Here is a 24,017-nt window from a genome sequence, read left to right as displayed (position 1 = left end):
AAACTGGGCTGTACTTTGCTGGTGATACATTTGAGTAGTTTTAGCTGAAAACTGGACGGCCACATAGTATTCTGCTGTTCTCCAATCACGGTTAGTGACAAGAATTAAGAACGGGGATTTCCTGCATAGTGCTAGAAGGAAAACAAGCAGGGCCTCCAAAAGCAGGGGGTAGACTGGATGGGACCTCCCCCCCCTCCAGTGAGCCAGAATTTTCCCATCTCTATTTATGGACTACATAATCCCTCTGCTTTTCCTCTTCTTTCTTTCTTTTTTTTCCCCACAGGCTTTCTTAGGATCTCAGCCCAGTCAAAATAATTGGGAGAATGCAGGTAAAAATACTAAGTTGGACATCATTTTCCTCCTTTCTAATCAGGGCTTCATTACAATATTCCTTACAATACCCAATTTTGGTTCCATGTTTATGGATTTGGAAGCAAAAGGGGGGACAGCTCAATGTAAAGAGATCAGTTCCTCAAGTATTCACTTGATTTTTTAAAAAGGAAAAATAAGACTTGAAATGGTACAATAAACCCATACATTCATTGACTTCCAAGTAGGATGCCCACTGCCAGAAAAGAGGACAGAGGGTAAAAGGAACACCAAACAATCTTCACTAAAAAGGAATTATTTGCATTAAATTAGAATACGTTCATTTAAACTACTTCAAACTAATATAGGCTGTTTCTTAAAAGTGCAAGCCTCTGTGGTCTGTGGGGGTGAAAGATGCTATTTCCCTTAACTCCCACCAACAGAATGATCCTTAGAACCATGTAGCGATCTGATACGGGGAAGTGGCGTTGTTCCCACTTGCTCCGATAATGATCTGAAACAATGCTGCCTGGTGTCATTGTGTCATTCCAAGGGAAGCACTGTCAGCAGGCGTGCTGCTTCCTAAGCTGCCCAGTTGGATGGATGTTCTTTCTAAACCAGACCGGTGCAAAAAGCAGAGGTGGGGCGGGGTTGCTACTAACCCCACTGCTTTACCCACTAAACCTCTGCCTCCCCTGTTTAAAAGGTTTTGTCCCAAAGTGAAATAACCAAATAGACACCCCACTTTGTAATCGGGTTTTGAGCTCATTTCTTGTGGTTGAGGAAGAGTCCCCAAGAGTTCCTTCGCAGCTCATAAATTTGTTCAAGCTTTTCATGAGCAGGCCGCTTAAGCTTACCTCTTGGCCTGTGCTTCCAGCCTCTGCTGCATGTGAGATGGACCCCTTTGGATATTACAACGGGTCACTGGCTGTGACGGTCTCTGGGTCGCCGTGCTTGAACTGGTCAGACTTCCCTGATTATATTCAGCAGTATCCGAATCGAGGTTTAGGGAATCACAACTACTGCAGGAATCCGGATGGTGAGGCAGTGCCTTGGTGTTTCAACACACTTCCCACTGGAGCTGTTGGCTGGGCCAGCTGTGATTGTAGTCAGGGTAAGTATCAGATGCAACACTTGATATTGCCATTAAAGAGAAACTACCAGTATAATGTGCTAAGATGAAAGGAATGATCCTAGGGTTTAAAATGTTGTGTACTCTTTCGTTATGGTGTTGAACTCCATGAAAGAAGAATGAGACATTAACATCATAAACGAATAAGTGTCACAGAAAGGCCTAAGAAGAAGCAAGGTTTCTTTTTATTTTGAAGAATGAGTAAAACACGACCCATCTGCTGGTAAGTCTGGGATAAATTAAGTTAGATTCCCTGCTGTCTGGTCCACTGATCAGTTCGCACCCACCTGCCTTTTTAGGCAAAATATTTCAAGTCAAAGTTAGTGTGAAGAGATTTACAGTATTCCCCCATTCCTGCAGAACTGCCTCGGTCATCATGGCTGTCAGAAGGTGGGGGAGGCAGGAGGCCAGATCCTAATCATCTCCTTTGTGAAGGACGATTGCCTTCGAACACCATTGACCTTTTGGACAGTCCTGCAGATGTGATTCTTGTATCCATTTTGACAGGTGCTGTGCGACTAAAGGAGGGTGGCAGAGTGGAGTTATATTTCAGTGGCATGTGGGGCACTATCTGTGGGGATCAGTGGACAGACTGGGATGCCAGTGTGATCTGCAGACAGCTGGGACTCAGGTAAGAACAGTTTGTGGAGGTGGGTCAGGGGAAGGCATTGCCCATTTCTGAACAGCAATCACATTTTTTATCGGATGCTAGAATTTCCTTGATACGATTCAATAGGATTGCAAGCATACACAGCATTTTCCTTGTTCATACACAAACACATTTAAGGGCAAAGTCAGATACGATCTTTCAGAGGTCTGTGATCAAATCTGCTCCATTTGTGATAAATTCAAGTACAAGTAGTGTGATTAGTTTGCAGATTTATTTTATTTATTTATTTAAAATATTTTTCCCCTCCCTTACCCTGTAAGGGCTGCTTACACCATTGAGACACAGCAAAGCTAACAACGGGGAGTATACAAATACTAAAAAGGAACAAATAAATCTCATACTAAATAAATAAATAAATAAATAAATAAAAGCATCACCAAAACACATTCTGTGGTTGTGAGATGAGCTGTAAAACTGCTAATATGTATCATTTGCAATTTTACTTTTACTATGGTCAGCAATAAATATCTATAATTGTTTCTGTGTTTTAAGTGTAAACAGCTATGAACAAAGAAATTCGATTGGGAATATGGACTGTTCTTATTATTGCTTTTAATCCTTCCCACCTGCAGTGTTTCCTGAATTTAAAATTTATCTTGTCGTCTTTAAATGCATTATTTTTGTTATCAGAAGGAAACATAGGTATTCATAAAGTAGCAGCTTTAGGTTCAGAAGTAGAGAAAATAATAGTAGCTTCAGCTCAGGAAATGGTGGAGGAGGAAGAGAGGAAGCCTACTGGTAACTTGATTGCAAGAATTATTTGATCCCAAGGTAGGTTGACCATCACCGTCCTATCTTGTTTTCCTCCTGTGTAGGTATAGCCTCCAAAGTATGAATGCTAAGCTCCAGAAAGAAGAGGCAGTAGGACCACAATGCTGGCTGACACAAGATCAGGCCAAGATCAGGGTAGTCCGTGAATTTGCCACACCTCTAAGCTAAGATGTTTTTGGATTTAGCATCATTTCAGCTAGCTTGCTGTTTGTTCAGATGGCTCTTGGTAATCTTGGCGTCTCAGACTGCTGTCTTCTACCAGCACCACAGAAGAACCATTAGGGTGGGCAGGATCCCCTTGAGCTGCAGATGGACACTGATAATAGATTGATGGATAGATCTGTGACAAACCCAGACCTACTGGGATCTGCCACACGTTCACTAAGCTGCCACCAACCATTCCCTTTAAGAAGTCACACAGACCAGGGATGGATTTTTAAACAATAAAAGGAATAAGGTTTATTTTAAATATACACAGGGAAAAATAAACAATCAGGTGAATAGATAAAGTAACGTGGCTTATTCTCACTCATACATACACACAGTTTGGTTCACACAGAACCCTTAACTTGAAGCACAGACCCTGAACCTATCAGTTCTGGCTACCCAACAGACACCTGAACCTATCAGGTTGGTACTCTGACACACAGTAGTACCCTGTCTGACACACAGACTCCCACAACAGCTTCTTCTTCCCAGCTGCTGCTTCGTCACATCCCAGTGTCTCTCAGCATCTCTCAGTGTGACACACGCTCCACATATATATACAGTACAGCCCCTCCTCCTGATGTCCCGCCTTTCACTCCCCATAGGATGGAACTTTCCCTCCAAACCCATGACAGACAGGTAACATCAGTGCTGTATGTAACACCTCCCCTCTTTATAAGTTGTTTTGTAGGGGGAAAGCTAACGTGCTTTTCACCAAAAAACAACCTTGATAAAACACACAACAACAGTTATACATACCATATTATACTTACTCATACTTACATTCTAAGTTAAACATTTACCATTTAGGCATTTAAACATTTACCATATACATTACATCAATTTACCTTTATTCATACAAACCAAATTCAAAAAAAACAGGTACATTTAACTTTTTGTCATCATTATATACACATAGTCCATGTTCTGTCGCAGTCTTCATTCTTCAGGTCTTCTTGATAAGGCGTCAGCAACACAGTTCACTGACCCTCTGACCACCTTCACTTCAAAGTCATAGTCCTGTAGGTTTAAAGCCCACCTCATAAGTTTGCTATTGTGGGTTTTCATTGTCTTTAACCATTGCAATGGTGAATGGTCAGTACACAGAATAAAATGTCTTCCCCAGATGTAAGGCTTGGCCTTCTGGATCGCGTAGACTATGGCCAAACACTCCTTCTCCACGGTTGCCAAATGTCTCTCACCTTTTTGAAGTTTCCTACTCAGGTAGGACACTGGATGCTGGTCACCATTCTCATCCTCCTGGCACAGAACTGCTCCTACCCCGCTGTTGGATGCATCGGTGTAGATGATGAACTCCCGGTCGAAATCTGGAGCGCGCAGCACAGGATAGTTGATTAACGCCTCCTTCAACCTCTGGAACGCCTCCTCACAGTCGCTGGTCCACGGGATGCGGTCATCAGCCGTCTTCCTCGTCAGATCGGTCAGCGGAGCCGCAATCTCGCTAAACCTCGGGATGAACTTTCTGTAGTAGCCCACCAACCCAAGAAATGATTTGACTTTTTTCTTGGTGTTGGGTCTAGGCCAATCACGAACTGCTTCTATTTTGGCCTCCAGGGGTTTTATCACTCCTCCCCCTACCATGTGACCCAAGTATTTTATTTCTGGGCTACCCAGCTGACACTTGCTGGCCTTTACTGTTAGCCCTGCTGCACTTAACCTCTGCAGCACTAACTCCAGGTGTATCAGGTGATCTTCCCAGGTATTACTGAAGATCCCTATGTCGTCAATGTAGGCCACTGTAAAGTCACTGAGCCCTGCCAAGGTCTGGTCCATCAGCCTTTGGAATGTGGCTGGTGCATTTCTGAGACCAAAGCTCAGGACTCGAAACTCATAGAGACCAAAAGGGCTGCAAAAGGCAGTCTTTTCTTGATCCCTGGGATCAATTCTTAATTGCCAATATCCCTTTACCAGGTCCAATGATGAGATGAACTGACAACCCCCTATGGTTTCAATCAGGTTGTCTAGCCTGGGCATTGGGTAGGCATCAGGAGTGGTTACACGGTTTAATTTCCTGTAATCGACACAAAACCTAATGCTCCCATCAGGCTTGTCCACAAGGACTATCGGAGAGGACCAAGGACTAGAAGAGGGGACGATTATGTTCTCCCTAAGCATCTCGTCCAGCTCCTTCCGCACCTTGTCCCTATAGGGTCCCGTTACTCGGTATGGGGATACTGCCTGCGGGGGTGCATCCCCTGTGTGGATCCGATGCATCACTCCCTTCACTATCCCCGGCTTATTGGAAAACACCTGTTGATATTTACTAAGCAGCATTTTTGGTTCTTGCTGCTGGTCTTGGGTGAGTGCAGGACTGATCTTTACCTCCTCTGGGTTGTATTTTACTTCCCCTCTACCCTCCCAGAAGGGTAATTCAGCTTCCTCACTCTCAGCTGCTTTTATCGCGAATAAAACCCTCTGTTCCCCTCTGTAGTAGGGTTTTAGGGCATTCACATGAACCACCCTCCTTGCTTGGTTCTCCTCCTGCTCTATAAGGTAGTTCAGGTCTGACATCTTGGAAATGACCCTATATGGTCCTGCCCATTTGAGCTGCAGTTTATTCTTTCTGCAGGGCCTAAGCCAAAGCACTTCCTCCCCTGGGTCAAAGTGCCTCTCTCTAGCTTTGTGGTCACACCATGTTTTCTGTCTGACCTTCTGAGCTTGCAGGTTTTCTGCTGCCAGCCCTAGATTTCGCTTTAGGTCATTCATCAAGGTGTCTATGTATGTCACAACGTCTTGTGGGTCATCCTGGGTGATCTGCTCCCAATTTTGCTTGATCAAATCAAGGGGCCCTTTCACCCTTCTCCCAAATAAAAGTTCAAATGGACTAAACCCGGTACTAGCTTGTGGCACTGATCGATAAGCAAACAAAAGGGATTGCAGCTTCTGGTCCCAATTGTTTGGATTCTCTGCCAAGTAAGCCCTAATCATGCGCATTAGAGTCCCATTGAACTTCTCAGTTAACCCATTACTTTCAGGATGATAGGCAGTGGTTTCCTTGTGCTTAATTCCACAGATTTGCCATAAGCGTTTCATGAGCTTTGATGTGAACGATGCGCCCAAATCTGTGATTATTTCTGAGGCAAATCCCATCCTGGACATATACCCCACCAAAGCATCGGCCACTGTGTTAGTTTCAATGTTAGTCAAGGGTATGGCTTCAGAATACCTTGTGGCATGGTCCACAATTGTTAGAATGAACCTGTTCCCCCTCTTTGTGGCCTTGGGCAAAGGTCCCACAATATCCACCCCTATGCATTTGAACGGAGTGTCAATCACAGGCAAAGGGCACAACTTTGCTTTGGTCCTGTCACGGTTATTCCCCTGCCTTTGACACACATCACATTGTTTACAGAACTCCCTGATCTGCTTCCCTATGTCAGGCCAGTAGAAATTCTGTGTGATTCTCTGCTGTGTTTTGTTCACTCCTAAGTGCGCAGCAAACATGTCAGAGTGCCCCCTTTGTAAGATCATGGGGCGATACTTTTCAGGTACCACCAGCTGACTTCTGATCCCATCTCCCCCTTTTGAGATATTCCTCAGGGTTTCTCTATATAAAATCCCCTTTTTTTCCAGAAATCTCACTGGGGTTTCAGGTGTTAGCTGGGCGTCAGTCACCTGTTCAAAACACTTTTGGAGAGTGGCGTCTGCCTTTTGCTCCTGTCCAAATCTGCTGTCTGTGGTTAAGGTTTCCACCACAGCTTCTGAACTCCCCTCTGCTTCCGTCTCTGGCTCATCATTACCCCCCTGAACTGTCCCCGTGGTGGCTTGTGAACGTGTAATCACTAGCACCCTTTTCACATGTTCAGCCAGGTCATTTCCCACGAGCACGGCTGCTGGCAGAGTCGATGAAATCGCTAGCCGCCAAGCTCCCCTCCAGCCTTGAAAGTTGACAGGTACCTCTGCTACTGGCAGAGAGATTACCTGCCCCTCAATCCCTGCCACCTTCATGCTCTCATTTGGGATTATAAACTCCCCAGGAATAATATCTGGATGGCACAGGGTTACCTGGGAACAAGTGTCCCGCAGCCCCCTATACTGACGGTCAAGTATTCCTACGTCCACCCCTGCTGTCTCAAACAACTGAGAATCAGTTTTTATCAGCAAGCAGCGCTTTACCTCCACAAGAGGACCATTTTCCTCAGCCTGATCAGCAGAGGTAGCTGTTCCAGACTGAGTAGCCATGGCAACAGGCTCCCTCAGTGACACTGAGCCTTGCTCTTTCTGGACACAGAACACAGCTTTTGGCTTGGTCCCACTAGAATTCTGAGGCACCATTCCTTTTAGCTGCTTTAATTTCTCACACTCTGAGATTAGATGACCCTTTCCCTGACAGAAATAACATTTTCTGGTGTATTTTGATTCTCTCTCATCTTGTTTTGGTTTTCCCTCCAAAATCTGAGGTCTTGGTTTCATGTCTGAGGGCTTCCCTTCACCATGGGCCCCTCCCCCTTGCTGGCTTTTCCCTGGTCCCTGAGAGTACTTGCTGTAGGTTTCTTTGGGTTTACCCACAGATTTCCCCTCACCCAAGGGCTTTCTTATTTGGGAAATAAAATCTGCGATCTCTGCGGCTGCTGCCACAGACTTCGGTTTCCTTTCCCTCACCTGGAATTTCAATTCCCCATGCAGGACTGAATAGAACTGTTCCAGTGCTATCAAGTCTTTAAGCTGCTCATAGGTCTCTGTTCCCTCCTGAGATAGCCATTTCTCAAGCAGCCTCACCAATTGGGCCCCCACTTGGGTAAAAGTCTGTTCTGGTTTCTTGGTGAGGGACCTGAATCTTTGTCTCAGCTGCTCTGCATTTATCCCATGTCTGGCAAACACCAGTTTTTTAAACTCTGCAAAATCTTTCATCAGTTCCTCAGGCATCTCGGCATATACCTCAGCCAGGCTACCACTGATTAAAGATCGCATGATGGTCATCTTCTCAGTTTCCCTCACTGAGAAGTCCACAAACGCTCTTTCCACTAAGGAAAAGAACACCTCAGGACAATCTCCCTTGTGGTACACAGGGAATTTCTTCAGGTCAGCCTTAGACAATTGGCTTCCCTCAGAATCCCTATTGTTATTATTGTTCTGGTTCATCAGTTCCAATTTTTTTAACTCATACGCCATTCTTTCTTTTTCCAGAGCAATTTTCTCTCTCTCCATTCTTTCTTCCCTCTCCATTCTCTCTCTCTCTAATTCAAATTGCCTTTGTTTCTCTCTTTCCCTTTCCTCCATTTCAATTTGCCTTTCCCTTTCCTCCCTTCTTTCTCTCTCTAATCTTTCCTCCACTTCAAATTGCCTCATCCTCAGTTCATGCTGTTGGGCTATGAGCAATTTTCTGAGTTCTGGGTTCTGCTCTCCTGTGCTGTCACCCTGCACTGAGCCAAATTCATCCTCAGAACCTTGGTCAATCTGGGGGTCTTTCACTTCACTCATTTCGGCCATCTGGCTTCGAGTCAAGGGCATAATCCCCCCTCAGAACAAGCGGCTTTAAAAAGTCAAGCCTCAGAATAAAACGACCACTTTTTCCCTCCTTGCCTCAGAACCAGCTCTCCCCAGAGATTGCTGCTGTTCTTCAGCACTTCGCTTGCAACAGTATCGAGTCAGAGCCTACCCCCCTCTGCTGGGCCTCTCAGCTGGCAAGCTAGATCACTGTTACTAGGCAGTTTTGCCTCAGCTTTTTCCCGCCAAAACTAGGCTGCCTCAGAGCACCTTAATCTAAGTCTCCCCAGTTGGCACGTTCTTCCACTAGCGCACCTCCCCGTGAGGTACACCTAGAAGATTACCTACGCGCCTCAGACTGTCCCTGACTAGACCCCCCTTGCTCTGGGCACACTTGCCAAGGCTTTGCTGGACCGCTGGACAACTGGACCAGTCGTATCCCACACGCTGGACACCAATCAATGTGACAAACCCAGACCTACTGGGATCTGCCACACGTTCACTAAGCTGCCACCAACCATTCCCTTTAAGAAGTCACACAGACCAGGGATGGATTTTTAAACAATAAAAGGAATAAGGTTTATTTTAAATATACACAGGGAAAAATAAACAATCAGGTGAATAGATAAAGTAACGTGGCTTATTCTCACTCATACATACACACAGTTTGGTTCACACAGAACCCTTAACTTGAAGCACAGACCCTGAACCTATCAGTTCTGGCTACCCAACAGACACCTGAACCTATCAGGTTGGTACTCTGACACACAGTAGTACCCTGTCTGACACACAGACTCCCACAACAGCTTCTTCTTCCCAGCTGCTGCTTCGTCACATCCCAGTGTCTCTCAGCATCTCTCAGTGTGACACACGCTCCACATATATATACAGTACAGCCCCTCCTCCTGATGTCCCGCCTTTCACTCCCCATAGGATGGAACTTTCCCTCCAAACCCATGACAGACAGGTAACATCAGTGCTGTATGTAACAAGATCCAATACCAACAAGATGGCCAAAGGAAACGAAAGTCTCACCTTGCCTATGATTGTCAGGGAGGGTATAACATTTTCTGGTTTCTCACACAGTATGATTGGCACAGCCCAAAAGCAGAACCATTCTGGCCTGGACTCACTACCCATCCACTTGCAGTCTGCCAATTGTAGAGGGAATGAGAAGATGCTGTTGCAGTGCAGTTACCAAAAGATGTTCAGCACCTGCCTCCAGGGAGCTGCGGTGGCAAACTGTGTTCCACCTCAAGGTAAAATTGAAAACAAACACAACTAGATGACCAAAATGACAAGCAAGAGGCAATGTGTTTTTAAAAGATGAAAAGGGCATAACACGGACCTTTTGCCACTTTATTGTCTCTGTTCAGAGAGTTTTTTGAAGCTTTACAAAGATCTGCAGAATCTGTTCACCAAAGATACCAATGGACTGTAATGAATTACTTACAGGCCAAAAGACTGTTGTGCACCTCTGCCTGCACAATAAGAACGACATAATTGTCAGAGGCATATTGCTGCTAATTAAATACTGCACTCTTTCTTTTTTTCAGGATGTGCCCAACTCTTATGCAATGAAATGAATTCAGATGCACTCCAAAATTGGTGAAGGAAATCTTAAATCAGCAGCATTCTGCAGCTGACAATAGTTTCATTTCTGTTGTGCAAACTATTTTAGTCACACCTAAACTATTTTAGTCACTACGTAATTAGTTACATTTATGTCTCACTTTTGGTACAATGAAAGGTGATGTACATGCTTCTCTTCTTTCCCACTTCTTTCCCATATAACCCTGTGAGGTAGGTCAACCTGAGTGAGATTGACTATCCCAAGGTTACCTCTGAATTTCCTGGCTCAGTAGAGACTTGTATGCGGACCTCCCAAGTGCAATGATGTCTTCATGTCACTTTTAGCTCTGTGGAATACACGGAAAATATACGTCTCACTTTTGTTGCAATCATTAAAGGCCCTAAAAAGGTGTGATAGGGCAGCTATTCCTATCACATTCAATATTCTCTATTACCTCATTTATGTATATGATGGAGTGGAAGTGCAAAGTCAGAAAATACATGTACATAATGCAGGCAGGTTTAAACTGTGCCCCTTTGTCTCCCTGTGTTCCAGCTCTCCCAGATTGCTCTCATATTGAAAATTAACAGCACAGTGCCAAGGGGTAAGACAAGGCAGAGTTCTGTTGCTCCCATCATTTAAAGATCGGAGCTGGCAGACTTTGTCTCTGTGACACTTTTGGAATCCCCGAGGCTTCTGGTCTTGGGTGATTTCAGTATCCATGCAGAGGTTTCTGTTCCAGCTCTTGAGTTCTTGGAAACCATGGCTTCCTTGGACATGTCTCAACATGTTAGCAGCTCCACCCATGTGGGTGGTCACACGATAGACCTGGAGTTCTCCACTGACCAGAGTGAATGTGGTCTGATGGTAACTGACCTTATGTCAGTTCCCTTGTCATGGTCAGATCACCACCTAATAAAATGCAACCTCTCAGTGGCTCTCCCTCCTCGTAGGGAGCAAAGACCGATTTTAATGGTCTGCCCTCGAAGGCTACTGGATACTGTAGTACAGTGGCGCCTCGCATAGCGAGGTTAATCTGTTCCAGATTAACCTTCGCTATAGCGAAACATCGCTGAACGGGACAGGGAAAGCCATTGGAACGCATTAAACATCGTTTAATGCGTTCCAAAAGACTCCTTTACTCACCGTTCAGTGAAGTTTCCTATGGCCGGCAGCCATTTTCGCGCCCTCGTTAAGCAAGGGGAGGGCGCGAAAACGCTGCGCACGGCCATTTTGGGGCTTCCGGCGGCCATTTTGTCCGCCGAACAGCTGATCGTCGGAGCTTTGTTTTGCGAAGATCGGTAAGCGAAACACTCGTTAAGCGAGGCACCACTGTATTCCAGGACTCCATGAGAGGGATTCCAGCTGATCTGACTGGCCCTCCTGTCGAGGCTCTGGTCAATGGTTGGCTTGCCACCAGGGCTGTTGACACAATCGCTCCTGAATGCGCTCTCCACTGCAGAGCCTGTCCAGCGCCCTGGTTTAACCAGGAACTGTGAGCTATGAAACAAAACAGGAGAAGGCTAGAGTGCAATTGGAGACGGAACCCGATGGATTATAATCGGAAAGTTGTCAGGATCGTGACTAACCATTACCTTACTAAGGTGAGGGCTGCCAGTCAAGCTCACTTTGCTGTCTGGATAAGCAAAGCTTCAAATCAGCAGGCGGAACTTTTCCATATAGTCCATGATCTATCCAGAATTGGTCTAAGTGATAGGCCTCCTACTAGTATTTCACCTGACCAATTTGCAGCATTTTAAAAATCTAAAGTGGAGGCCACCCACCGGGAGTTCTTTCCTTTTTTGAATACAGTAGATTGAGCAGAGACGTCCAGCGCTCCCTTTTTGCCCAATGAGACTGTTTCAGCTGTGATGCCAGATATGGTGGGCAAAGTGATTGACTGCTGTCATGCCAGCACCTCCTCCCTTTACCGTTGCTCAGCCTGGCTAATCAAAGCAGCCAGGCCTATAACAACCAAATGGGCCACAGCAATAATTAATGGGTCTCTCCAGGACGCCAAGGTTCCCCTTGCCCTCAAGAAGACACTCAGGCCCATAAGGAAGAAACCAAGTTTGATGGCGGACAACATTGGCAATTATAGGGCCGTCACCAATGTTTCCTTCCTTAGTAAAGTGGTAGAGAGGGTGGTGGTTGACCAGCTCCAGGCCCTTTTGGATGAAACCAATGCCCTGGATCCATTCCAGTTGGGCTTCAGGCTGCACCATGGTACGGAAACGGCATTGGTCACCCTGTTCAATGAACCCGCTGAGGAGGCCAACAGGGGCAAAATGTCTCTGCTTGTCCTCCTAGATATGTCAGCTGCCTTTGACACCGTTGACCACAGTATCCTCCTAGGAAGGCTCTCTGAGTTGGGAATCTGTGGCCTGGTGCTTGCCTGGCCCCAATCCTTCTTGGAGGACTGTCCTCAGAGAGTACAACTTGGGGACTGTATTTCAGCCCCATGGAATCTCAATTGTGGGGGTTCTGCAGGGCTCGATTATCTCCCCAATGCTGTTTAATATCTATATGAGACCACTGGGTGGGTCACCAGAGGGTATGGGGCTTTGTGCCATCAGTACGCTGATGACACCCAGCTCTATATCTCCTTTTCTCCAACGACAGTGGATGCCATTCCGTCCCTCAGCACTGTCTGGAGGCTGTACTGCAATGGATGCAGCAGAATGGACTGAGGCTGAACATGGACAAGACGGAAGTCCTGAGGGTGGGTGGCCCCTCCATTGGTGGTTTGGGAAACTCCCTCTCTTTTGGGGAAGTAACTCTAACCACAAAGAGTGAGGTTTGCAGCTTGGAGGTCCATCTGGATCCGGCGCTCACCATGGAAACCCAGGTAGCATCAGTGGTCCGCTCTGCCTATTTCCATCTGTGGTGGATTGCCCAGCTGCGTCCCTATCTTGATGTTGGGGCGCTCACCACTCTGATCCATGCGCTCGAGATTAGACTACTGTAATGCATTCTACGTGGGGCTACATTTGAGACTGATGTGGAAACTTCAAATGGTGCAGAATGCGGCGGCCAGACTTCTCACTGGGGTGAGAAAATGTCAGCATATTTTCCCCACTCTGGCTGCCCTACATTGGCTGCCCGTTTGTTTCCGCATTGATTTCAAAGTGTTAATGATGACATATAAAGCCCTAATGGTTTAGGACCTCGATATCTAGCACCAAAATCTACCACCCGAATCGCTCATTCTAGCCAGGAAGGGCGGCTGAGGGCCCTAACACCTAATCACATTATTTGTTTGTTTGTTTGATTGATTTTATTTTATTTTATTTAACTTATATACCGCCCACACTACCCAAAGGTCTCTGGATTAGTATTCTAGATAAATGATTGTAGCAGACCTTTGGATCTGAGAAATCAGACTTGAAAATGAAGCTTGTATTTACCTCCTAATGATCAATCACAAAACAAAGCAAACTGTTTTACAAATTACAGGAGGTACGCAAAGCTCCTGTTCTGACAATCAAAACACTTCCTGCACTTGAAAAAAACAACACCACCATTTTCTAATTACATGCTCTCTGGAACATACAGGTTAACCCTCTAACTCACTGGTTCTTAACCTTGGGTTACTCAGGAGTTTTGGACTGCAACTCCCAGAAGCCTTCACCACCAGCTGTCCTGACTGAGTTTTCTGGGAGTTGCAGTTCAAAAGCATCCGAGTAACAAAGGTTAAGAACCACTGCTCTAACTCATTGTTAGTGCATTTCCTCCGGACATGCATGAGGACCCCAATCCAAAATGAGTTTCCAGACTATATTTGGAGATGGTTGTTGTAGGGTTTTTGGGCTGTTTGACTTAACAGCTTGAAAAACCTACAACAACCATTGGATCCCAGCCATGAAAGCCTTTATGAATACATATACTGTATTTGGAGACCTTGTCAGTTTTCATCCCCCTGCCCCACTGCTGTTTGTCCCCACTTTTAGCTTGTCTTTTGAGATGGGGGGTAAATGAAAAGCATGAAAAAATTTAGTATGTGATTTGTTGAAATGTTTTTAAATGCATTGGAGTGCTGGTAAGGAGATTGAACCAGTCCATTTGGAAGGATCAATTCCTGCTTTGCTCTGATGATGAAGAAGGATGCTCCATCGTAAGATCATCCACTCTCATGTCCCTTTTCTTAGAAAAGTTGAAAGTACAGCTTCCAAACTGTGAGGATTATGTCTGATTTCTTTCTTTCTTTCTTTCTTTCTTTCTTTCTTTCTTTCTTTCTTTCTTTCTTTCTTTCTTTCTTTCTTTCTTTCTTTCTTTCTTTCTTTCTTTCTTTCTTTCTTTCTTTCTTTCTTTCTTTCTTTCTTTCTTTCTCTCTCCCTCCCTCCCTCCCTCCCTCCCTCCCTCCCTTCCTTCCTTCCTTCCTTCCTTCCTTTCTTTCTTTCTTTCTTTCTTTCTTTCTTTCTTTCTTTCTTTCTTTCTTTCTTTCTTTCTTTCTTTCTTTCTTTCTTTCTTTCTTTCTCTCTCCCTCCCTCCCTCCCTCCCTCCCTTCCTTCCTTCCTTCCTTCCTTCCTTTCTTTCTTTCTTTCTTTCTTTCTTTCTTTCTTTCTTTCTTTCTTTCTTTCTTTCTTTCTTTCTTTCTTTCTTTCTTTCTTTCTTTCTTTCTTTCTTTCTTTCTTTCTTTCTTTCTTTCTTTCTTTCATGCTTTCCGAAGAGCAGGTGTGGGGTCTCCACTTCGTTTAGTAGGGGGGGAAAAGAGATTTGAGGGCCGAGTGGAAGTCTACCATGATGGCTATTGGGGCACCATCTGTGATGACCAGTGGGATGACAAGGATGCTGAGGTGGTTTGCAGACAGCTGGGCCTCAGGTAATTGGTCATTTGCATATTTATCTCTTTTCATGAGAACATTTATGAATGTAAAACTGCCACCGTAGATCACATTGAAACTAGCATTCTCTTTCTTGAGTAAACAAGATTATGAACAGACTGCATCAGTCGTCACCGTACCTGTGTTTGTTTTCTCATAAGTGGAACTCCAAAGGCTGTGTCTTGGGCTTACTTTGGGCAAGGCTCGGGCCCAATCCTCCTGGATGAAGTGGGGTGTTCAGGCAATGAGTTTTCCCTGGACCAGTGCAAGAGGAGTAGCTGGGGAGAGCACAACTGTGACCACATTGAAGATGCAGGGGTAACCTGCGATCCCTTGGCAGGTATGTCCTCCCTCTAGCACTTCTCCAATAAATATTTATCCCCTTTACAAACAGCCCCTAGCGGTCCCCTTCTTGTTGGTCTAGTTCTGATTAAGGCAGGAAATTTCTGTCGGCACTGTACCTTGTCAGACTGCCAGTAGGGTTCACATTCCCTACATGTATGAAACCAGCGTGATTGTTATGTTTTCTGGTGAAATACAGGCAGGAAGATTTATTCTTTACTCCTGAATGTATTAGGGGATATGGTGGCGTTGTGGGCTAAACCGCAGAAGCCTGTGCTGCAGGGTCAGAAGATCAAGCAGTCGTAAGAGCGAATCCACGTGACGGAGTGAGTGCCCATCACTTGTCCCAGCTCCCGCCAACCTTGCGGTTCGAAAGCATGCAAATGCGAGTAGATTAATGGGGACCACCTCGGTGGAAAGGTAACAGCGTTCCGTATCTAAGTCGCACTGGCCATGTGACAACGTAAGTTTGTTTTTGGACAAAACGCTGGCTCTATGGCTTGGAAACGGGGATGAGCACCGCCCCCTAGAGTCGAACACGACAAAAATTGTCAAGGGGAACTTTTACTTTTACCTTTTACCTGAATGTATTGGTGGAGCGGAATTGTAGAAAAATGGCATATAAATCCACAATCTTCAATCAGAAGTGTAAAAACGAGCAATACAAAATGATAAGTGAATAAAATTTGACTCGCAGTATTTTATATGGTTGCTGCTAGTCAATCCTCTTATCACTTACAAATGTTAGGTTTCCATTTGTGTGCAAAGCACTGTGATAGAATGATAGGCGAATTAAAAGGGAAGAGGAAGTTAAGCAGGATAGCAGGGGGAGTGACGTGTACAGAACAGGCCTCTTGCATCCTCACCTGGCTTAAAACATGAAGAAAAGCTAGAGATACACTGACAGGAAACTCTGGTGGTTATAAGCAAAAATATATGGAAGGTGAGATCCTCAGTACTTTGCAAAGTAGTGTATAGTCAGTTCCTCTTTACCATGAGGTGAAACAAGGTCATCATTCTAGGCAGTAGATAATAAATTGGAGGTGCAAGTGTGAATACATCCACACACATACATACCATTGTCTTGCTTTTAACACCCCCATTAAAGACTCTAATTTGCGAATCGAAAATTCTGAATTGCTACTTCAGGTGCAAAAATTGGTTAGATGCTGCTTGACTGTTATTTCCTCCACCTATTTATTATTCAGCTTTTTATTAGCCTTCAGGCCTAGAGAGCTGATGACCGAGATGTTTGCTGGCAGGGATGTCTTCCAGAATTCTACAGTGAGGTGTTCCTCTAGCATGCTTTAAAACCTGCCTGGCCTCCAAATAAACACAGTAAGCTATTCAAACAGGTGAAATAGAGGTCTTCCAGACACAGTTGTTTCCGCAAACTACCGTATGAAGTTTAATGAGTGTTTGCTTCCAAACACTCGGCTATCTTCCTACTTTTTTCTCAGTGGTTCATTTTGCTATGTTTCGCGACCAGAAACCCACACTGAAAACACATGCCAACTTTCCCCCTAAAGTTTTTCATGCTTTCTCAGTCAAGCAGACTCCAACAACATCCAAGATTTACCCTCCTCTTCCTTTACTTTCCTTATTCTCCCACTGGTGAACCAATTGATTGTTTCTTGGTGATTTGGGAAGATGGGAGCATAGAACAAGACTGGAGTTTTTATATGTCATTATATTTAAATTCATGGAGGTCTGCCTCATGGAGTGCTATACCAGCCCAAGCGGCTGAACAGGTGCCCCATAACAATAGCAACACAAAGCACATCTACAGTGGCAGAATTCTGTGTGCTTCAAACATTTCTGCATCCATCATCTGAGACCTCCTGTTCTTGCTGCAAGGGTGTGGGTGTTGGTGTGCATGCATGCTGAGTAATATGATTATTACATCCACATCTTAGCAGACAGATAGAAACCTGAGGTGGACTGTTAGATAGGAATAGCACACCATACAGGAACAGGTGGGACTGGAAAGAGGGAATAAAATGTTGGCAATGCCCATGGCAGCTTCAGATGCAGAGATGATACCACCACGTGTACATTAAGCAGTGGTACTTGATTGCTCCTTACAGGAAAGTGGCTCAAATCCATTTGAGATTTTAAAGTCTATAGCCTGGTTTGGGTTGTAACCATTGTGTTCTAATATTAGACTATTCCTCATTAGAAATATTCCATAGTGTTTCAGACCACCAGGGTACTGGAGATTGTAACAGCCACCTTATGCCTCACTAAGGGGCCGTTACGTCACACTCAATCACTCTTCGTTTCCACTGCCACCAACCATTCCCTCAAATGAAGCTTCAGGCCAAAGTATGATTTCAAAATAAAAACTTAGGTTTATTGTATACAAACAAAAGGAATGGTAAATCACTTGAATATAAATAATACTTTAATCACTATAATAATATAACAATCACACACACACTCTCACAGACCCTCACTATATAGCACAGTTCTTATCTCACAGTATCTCCAAGCCCTAACCGTCCCTATCTCAAAGCCCTATCTGGCCCTATCTGAACCTCTCACACCATTCACTCCCCTTATATACAACAGCTCCACCCCTTATGTCCCATCATGCCATTGGCAGATGACACACAGCTTCAGCAGTGACGGGCAGGTGATGTCATAGCTGAATGTAACAGAGATTACTGTCGTTTTTGTCAACGCTGGGCAACAGGTACAAAGTCTAAACATTGTTCCTGCCAAGAACAGTTCTGGGAGACTGTGGATATGGGGTTGCAGTCTTCAAAGAGGACAGAATGGTAGGAAAGGAATCTTCCTTATTTATCATACCTCTTATCTCTACCAGAAGGTACCATCCGACTAGCAGGAGGCTACAATCCAAATGAAGGAAGGGTGGAGGTGTATCACAATGGAGGCTGGGGTTGTGTGTGTGATGATGGTTGGACAGGTGCCACTGCCCAGGTGGCATGCAGACAGCTAGGCTTCAGGTAAGTGAAAAGAGAATAGCTATTTTGGGTTGTTGTTTTTCAAGAAGAATATTAGATTATTCAACTGTGGGTAAATCATATCAAATCAGAGATAATGAATTATCTCTAGAATCTAATTTCACATCCTCATTTCTGATTCTGGCTTGGTTGTTGGTCACAAACTGTGGCTTGTCAAATCAGACATCACACCAAACCACAGCTGGATTTACTTAACTATAATTAGTGTGATGTCTAAATCAATTTGTGTATAATTAAAAACTGACATTAGCAGCTTAACAGAGAGTCATGGAGTGCCATTTAAAACCAAGCATTTAGATGCTTGTGGAACTGGCACAAATTTTCTGTTTTGAACAAATATTAAAACGCCATCAAGAGTACAATTTATATTCTACCTGAGGATGGAATCAAAGACATTCACCGAGAGACCATTAGCAAGTTCTATAACTGGAATGTCAGATTCTAAAACTCTGGCTGAAATCCTGCTGTTTTATGCAATAAATTGCAACTAGAATAGGCCTATTGAATCAATGGAACTCACAGAAGGGTTCACTTACCAAATCCTGATTGATTCAATGGGCCTACTCTAGTTGCAAGTTACTGTACTAAGCAACAGGATTTCGGCCTCTGTGTTCACATACCCTTCTTTTCTATAGAGACTTGACCTTCTGTCAAGGTATGTGCAAATATACTTACAAGACTGCTTAAGGAAATGTATCTATAGTAGTTCACTGTTTCCATGTCATGCTCCTTGGGGATGTACTCATGGCAATTAATCTACTTTATTTATTTTTTCATTCATTCATTCATTCATTCAGATTTATATCCCATCCATTTAGTGAGCATGCCGCTACTCTGGACAGCTTACAAAATATTATAAAACATACAGCTAAAATATTAAAACCATATGAAACACATTAAAACAAAACAAACAGAACCCTACCCCCTCCATAAAATCACCAGTCTTGGACATAGGATGACAGACAACAAGCCAACATAATTCAGGTACTTTACACCTGAAGGAGCTGTCCAGCTTTGGCTTTGTGAGTTCACTTCACAGTAATACTGTACTGGGTGCTTGCTGGTTAAGGCTGGTGCTTTCTGGAAGAGGCTCTGAGAAGAGGGTCCCTTAATGTTTTTACTTGCTTCCTTTAGTGGCCCTGCCAGGCTGGCATCTAAGGGAGAATTTGCTTCTGGCCAAGGCTTCATCTTACTGGATGATGTGGCGTGCACAGGCACTGAGTTGTCTCTCTTCGACTGTCCCCATAGCAACTGGGGTCAGCATGACTGCTCGCATGAAGAGGATGTGGGAGTCCATTGTTCCCCGGATAGCAACAAGGTCACTGAAGAGGTGACAGGGTACCGGCCACGAATTCTCCCAGGAGGTGAGATTTTGGTGTTGAGGCATGTTGTGCTGCCCACCCTTCACTGTGGGACAGTCCTGCCTTTAGTACTTGCATTTAACATAATGCAGCTACTAGACAGACTGTGTGGTTGGCTGCCTGCTTGAGTAAATTATTTCAGGCCAGAGTAGTCATGACAAGGGCAATCATGTTCGTTTGTTCTTGTTGTTGTGCCTGCCTTGTTCAGCAGATGAGCAGCACTAATCTCACACTTTCTCTCTTTCATTGCTTCTGGCACTTTTCTTCCAGGCTGGCTCTAATTCCCATCTGGCTTGGGAGGAAAGTGTCCAGAGTGACAGACCATGGGGAGGGAAGCTGGTGAGTTGCAAGGTTCCACCCGTCATACTGTTTGATGTAAAAATCAAGTACACCCATTTTATATGCCAATGGAATAAGTAAAAAGATCGTACTTAGTTTAGCCCTTAAGGAAAACAGAGAAGATGTGTCTGTAAGTGTTCATACTACATTTTCTCACTTCAGATTTGCTTTTCACCTTAACAGTCAAACTTAGACATTAAGGGGATTGCTTATTTATGTGATTGGCCCATTTCTTCATGATACAATTTCTTCAGAGACAAGTGCTTCAATAATCACAAATTACAGTGAACGATCACAAAACAAAGCATAAGGTATGGAGGTGAGCAAAGCTCATTACTAGGACAACAGACGTCTTTCACTGCTTAAGGAAGCACTGCTACAATACATGACCTAAACATACTTTTCATTTGATTGTTAATCTCTTCAGACAAATGAGTAAAGAGGCTAGTACTTTATTTATTTATTTGTTTGTTTGTTTGTTTGTTTGTTTGCTTGCTTGCTTGCTTGCTTGTTTAGTTATTTATTTATTTATTTATTTATTTATTTATTTATTTATTTATTTTATTTAACTTATATGCCGCCCACTCTACCCAAAGGTCTCTGGGCGGCTTGCAACAATTACAATTCAACTAAAATACAATAAAAGATAAAATGATTAAAATACAATTAAAATTGCCATCAAGACCCACAGTTGATGTTATTTCAATTAAAAGCCTTCTGGAACAGGAAGGTTTTGACCTGGCGCCGAAATGTCATCAACGTCGGCGCCAGACGAATTTCAGTCAGGAGGGCATTCCATAGTCTGGGGGCAGCTGCTGAAAAGGCCCTTTGTCTACAAGCCATCCCTCTTACCTCCTTGAGGGATGGCTCTTTCAAAAGGGCCCCCTGGCTAGATCTTAACTGCCAGGTAGGCTCATACTTCAGAACAACTAGCAGATAGATGTATTCTTCTCCATGATATTACCCTATAATAATAACATTGGGTGATATCAAGCTAATTCTGACTTATGGCAACCCTTCCCAGGGTTTTCTAGGCAGAGAATACTCCCAAGTGGTTTATCATTCCCTTCTTCTGGGGGTGCCCTGGGACTGTGCAGCTTGCCCATGGCCACACAGGCTGGGTCTTCTGGGATGCGCAGCAGAGAACTGAACTCCCAATCTCTGGCTCTTCAGCCAGATACTTAAATCACTGACCTATTCAGCCAGCTATACTACCCCTACTCTTTTAAACCAATCCTCATTTCTACTATATTGTACTACGGTCCCTACAAACTGCTGGGTTAAGTTGTCCTTGTTTTCCTTTTCTGCCCATCTTCTGCAGGACTCCCTGTGCGGCTGGTGGATGGGGAGAGTCCCAGAGAAGGCCGTGTAGAGGTTTTCTTACATGGGCAGTGGGGCAGCATCTGTGATGATGACTGGACAGCTAGAGAAGCAGCCGTTGTTTGCAGACAGTTGGGTTACAGGTACTTGGATTGCAAGCTGATGTTTAGAATTGGAGGGTGGCATATTCAAAGGCAGGTTCATGGTAAATAACTGACTATTCTGAGGAATGCTTTTTGAGTAAGAAAATAACTCACTATAGCTGTAAGGTTCTAACTGTGAAAACTAGCAGTGTAGTTGGCTACCAAAATTCAGTGGCAAACATCTCAATGACTTGCCCTCAACGGAAATAGGAAATGTTCCACCATGTATTTTTAAGCATAAAAACAATTAATTTCCAGTCTGTTTTTGAAAAGTGAATTCTTTTTCACCAGATCAGGAAGTGTTTTTGTTCCCAAACCACCAACTCTCTCAGACTTAATGTCATTTTCTCAAAATTATTCAGCTTTCCCTTAATGGCAGCATCTCCATCCCCTTCCAGTGGTTTTTTCAGCCAGAGGGTGTATCTACATCACAATTTGATTCCACTTGAACGGCCATGGCCTCATCCTATGGAACTGGGGTTTGTAATTGGAAGGGAGGACTTGGAATTCTTTGCCCACTTGAGAGCCTTAGGATCATGCCCAGGACAACAGCAGATAATTCAAAGCATCTCACCCAACTACAGAGCCAAGGATTCTATAGACTATAGCAGTGTTTCCCAACTTAGAGGTTGTGACCCCCCCCCAAAGGGGATCACAAACTGTTTTCTGGGAGGTTGCAGGTCACCTGACATGTGTTGTAGCCCTTAATAAATAATTTCTTCCTTGACCTTTGGGAGCCAGATATTAAAATTAGCATATATATGTATGTATGAAAATCAGGCCATTTTTATGCAACCATGGTGGTGGTGGGTGTTTCACAGGTTACTTAGCTGTTATAAAAGGGGGGTGCAACTAGGAAAAGGTTGGGAACCACTGGGCTATAGCCATAGCAGTTGAAATTGAATCAAACGGCTATCTCTATGTGATGTAGATCTGTTCTTAGGAGCCCTCCATGGATCACATGCACCTGTTGTGACTGTGGGTTGCTAACCATGATGCCGTGACAAGGACATTAAGTAAATTGAACGGTAATGGATCCTCATGTTGATCTGAGAGCTACTGAGTAAATACCTCAATCAATTTAATTTATTCTTGAATAGTTTTAATTTTATCTTCAATAATATACAATGGAATGAGAATAAATCAGCTGTTCAAAGTAATGATAATGTCTGAGAGAGTCTAGATTTTTATAAGAACTATATTTATTGGATTTTGAGTATGTATATTTAATGGATTTTAAGTTTCTTAGTTTTTTTTTGTCCTGCCTTTTTCCCTAAAATCAACCCAAGGCAGCTGACAAATAAGTAAAATGCATAATTAAAATCACTATAAAATAGAATATTAAAATATAATTAAACATATTAGTAGTAAAAGCTAGTCATTAAAACAGTCAAAATCCAGTTAAAACACAGAAAATGTAGTAAAATATACTGCAGGCCCTACTTTAAGCCCATTTAACACAAAAACAATTAAGACCATGTTTATTTATCAGTGACCAATCACAAAACAACACATACTGCAGGACATAGAGTCATGTGCCATGACAAACACATACCTCCATTTCAGCAAGCAGCACTTCTAATTGTGCGCTAAGCTTATTGTCTCATTTGACCCTTGTTGTTGTTGTTTAGTCGTTAAGTCGTGTCCGACTCTTCGTGACCCCATGGACCAGAGCATGCCAGGCCCTCCTGTCTTCCACTTCCTCCTGGAGTTGAGTCAAATCCACATTGGTAGTTTCAATGACACTGTCCAACCATCTCATCTTGTCATCCCCTTCTCCTCTTGCCCTCAAACTTTCCCAACATCAGGGTCTTTTCCAAGGAGTCTTCTCTTTTCATGAGATGGCTAAAGTATTGGAGCCTCAGCTTCAGGATCTATCATTCCAGTGAACGCTCAGGGTTGATTTCCTTCAGAATGGATAGGTTTGTTCTCCTTGCAGTCCAGCGGACTCTCAAGAGCCTCCTCCAGCACCACAATTCAAAAGCATCCATTCTTCGGCGGTCAGCTTTCTTTATGGTCCAGCTCTCACTTCCATACATCACTACAGGAAAAACCATAGCTTTGACTATGTGGACCTTTGTCAGCAAGGTGATGTCTCTGCTTTTTAAGATGCTGTCAATGTTTGTCATCGCTTTCCTCCCAAGAAGCAGGCGTCTTTTAATTTTGTGGCTGCTGTCACCATCTGCAGTGATCATGGAGCCCAAGAAAGTCAAATCTGTCACTGCCTCCATATCTTCCCTTTCTATTTGCCAGGAGGTGATGGGACCAGTGGCTATGATCTTAGTTTTTTTGATGTTGAGCTTCAGACCATTTTTTGCGCTCTCCTCTTTCACCCTCATTAAGAGGTTCTTTAATTCCTCCTCACTTTCTGCCATCAGAGTGGTATCATCTGCATATCTGAGGTTGTTGATATTTCTTCCAGCAATCTTAATTCCGGCTTGGGATTCCTCCAGTCTGGCCTTTTGCATGATGTATTCTGCATATACTGTAAGTGAAATAAGCCAGGGGACAATATACAGCCTTGTTGTACTCCTTTCCCAATTTTGAACCAATCAGTGTTTCCATATCCAGTTCTAACTGTTGCTTCCTGTC

General features: G+C 44.0%; 1 protein-coding gene across 1 annotated transcript in view; it reads left to right on the top strand.

The window, feature by feature from the left end:
• Positions 1-24,017, top strand: part of LOC110077784 (neurotrypsin) — a 39,007-nt gene that overhangs the window by 5,474 nt on the left and 9,516 nt on the right. The window contains exons 2-10 of the mRNA XM_072994962.2: positions 284-329; positions 1,187-1,423; positions 1,949-2,072; positions 9,624-9,796; positions 14,785-14,932; positions 15,095-15,273; positions 18,103-18,244; positions 19,397-19,593; positions 21,278-21,425. Of these exons, the coding sequence (XP_072851063.2) occupies positions 284-329; positions 1,187-1,423; positions 1,949-2,072; positions 9,624-9,796; positions 14,785-14,932; positions 15,095-15,273; positions 18,103-18,244; positions 19,397-19,593; positions 21,278-21,425 (1,394 nt within the window). The remainder of the gene's footprint in view (positions 1-283; positions 330-1,186; positions 1,424-1,948; positions 2,073-9,623; positions 9,797-14,784; positions 14,933-15,094; positions 15,274-18,102; positions 18,245-19,396; positions 19,594-21,277; positions 21,426-24,017) is intronic.

Source organism: Pogona vitticeps, chromosome 3, assembly GCF_051106095.1.
Source record: "Pogona vitticeps strain Pit_001003342236 chromosome 3, PviZW2.1, whole genome shotgun sequence".
Taxonomy (NCBI): Eukaryota; Metazoa; Chordata; class Lepidosauria; order Squamata; family Agamidae; genus Pogona; species Pogona vitticeps.
Note: the sequence above shows the minus strand (reverse complement) of the source record. Positions and strands in the feature narration are given on the sequence as shown.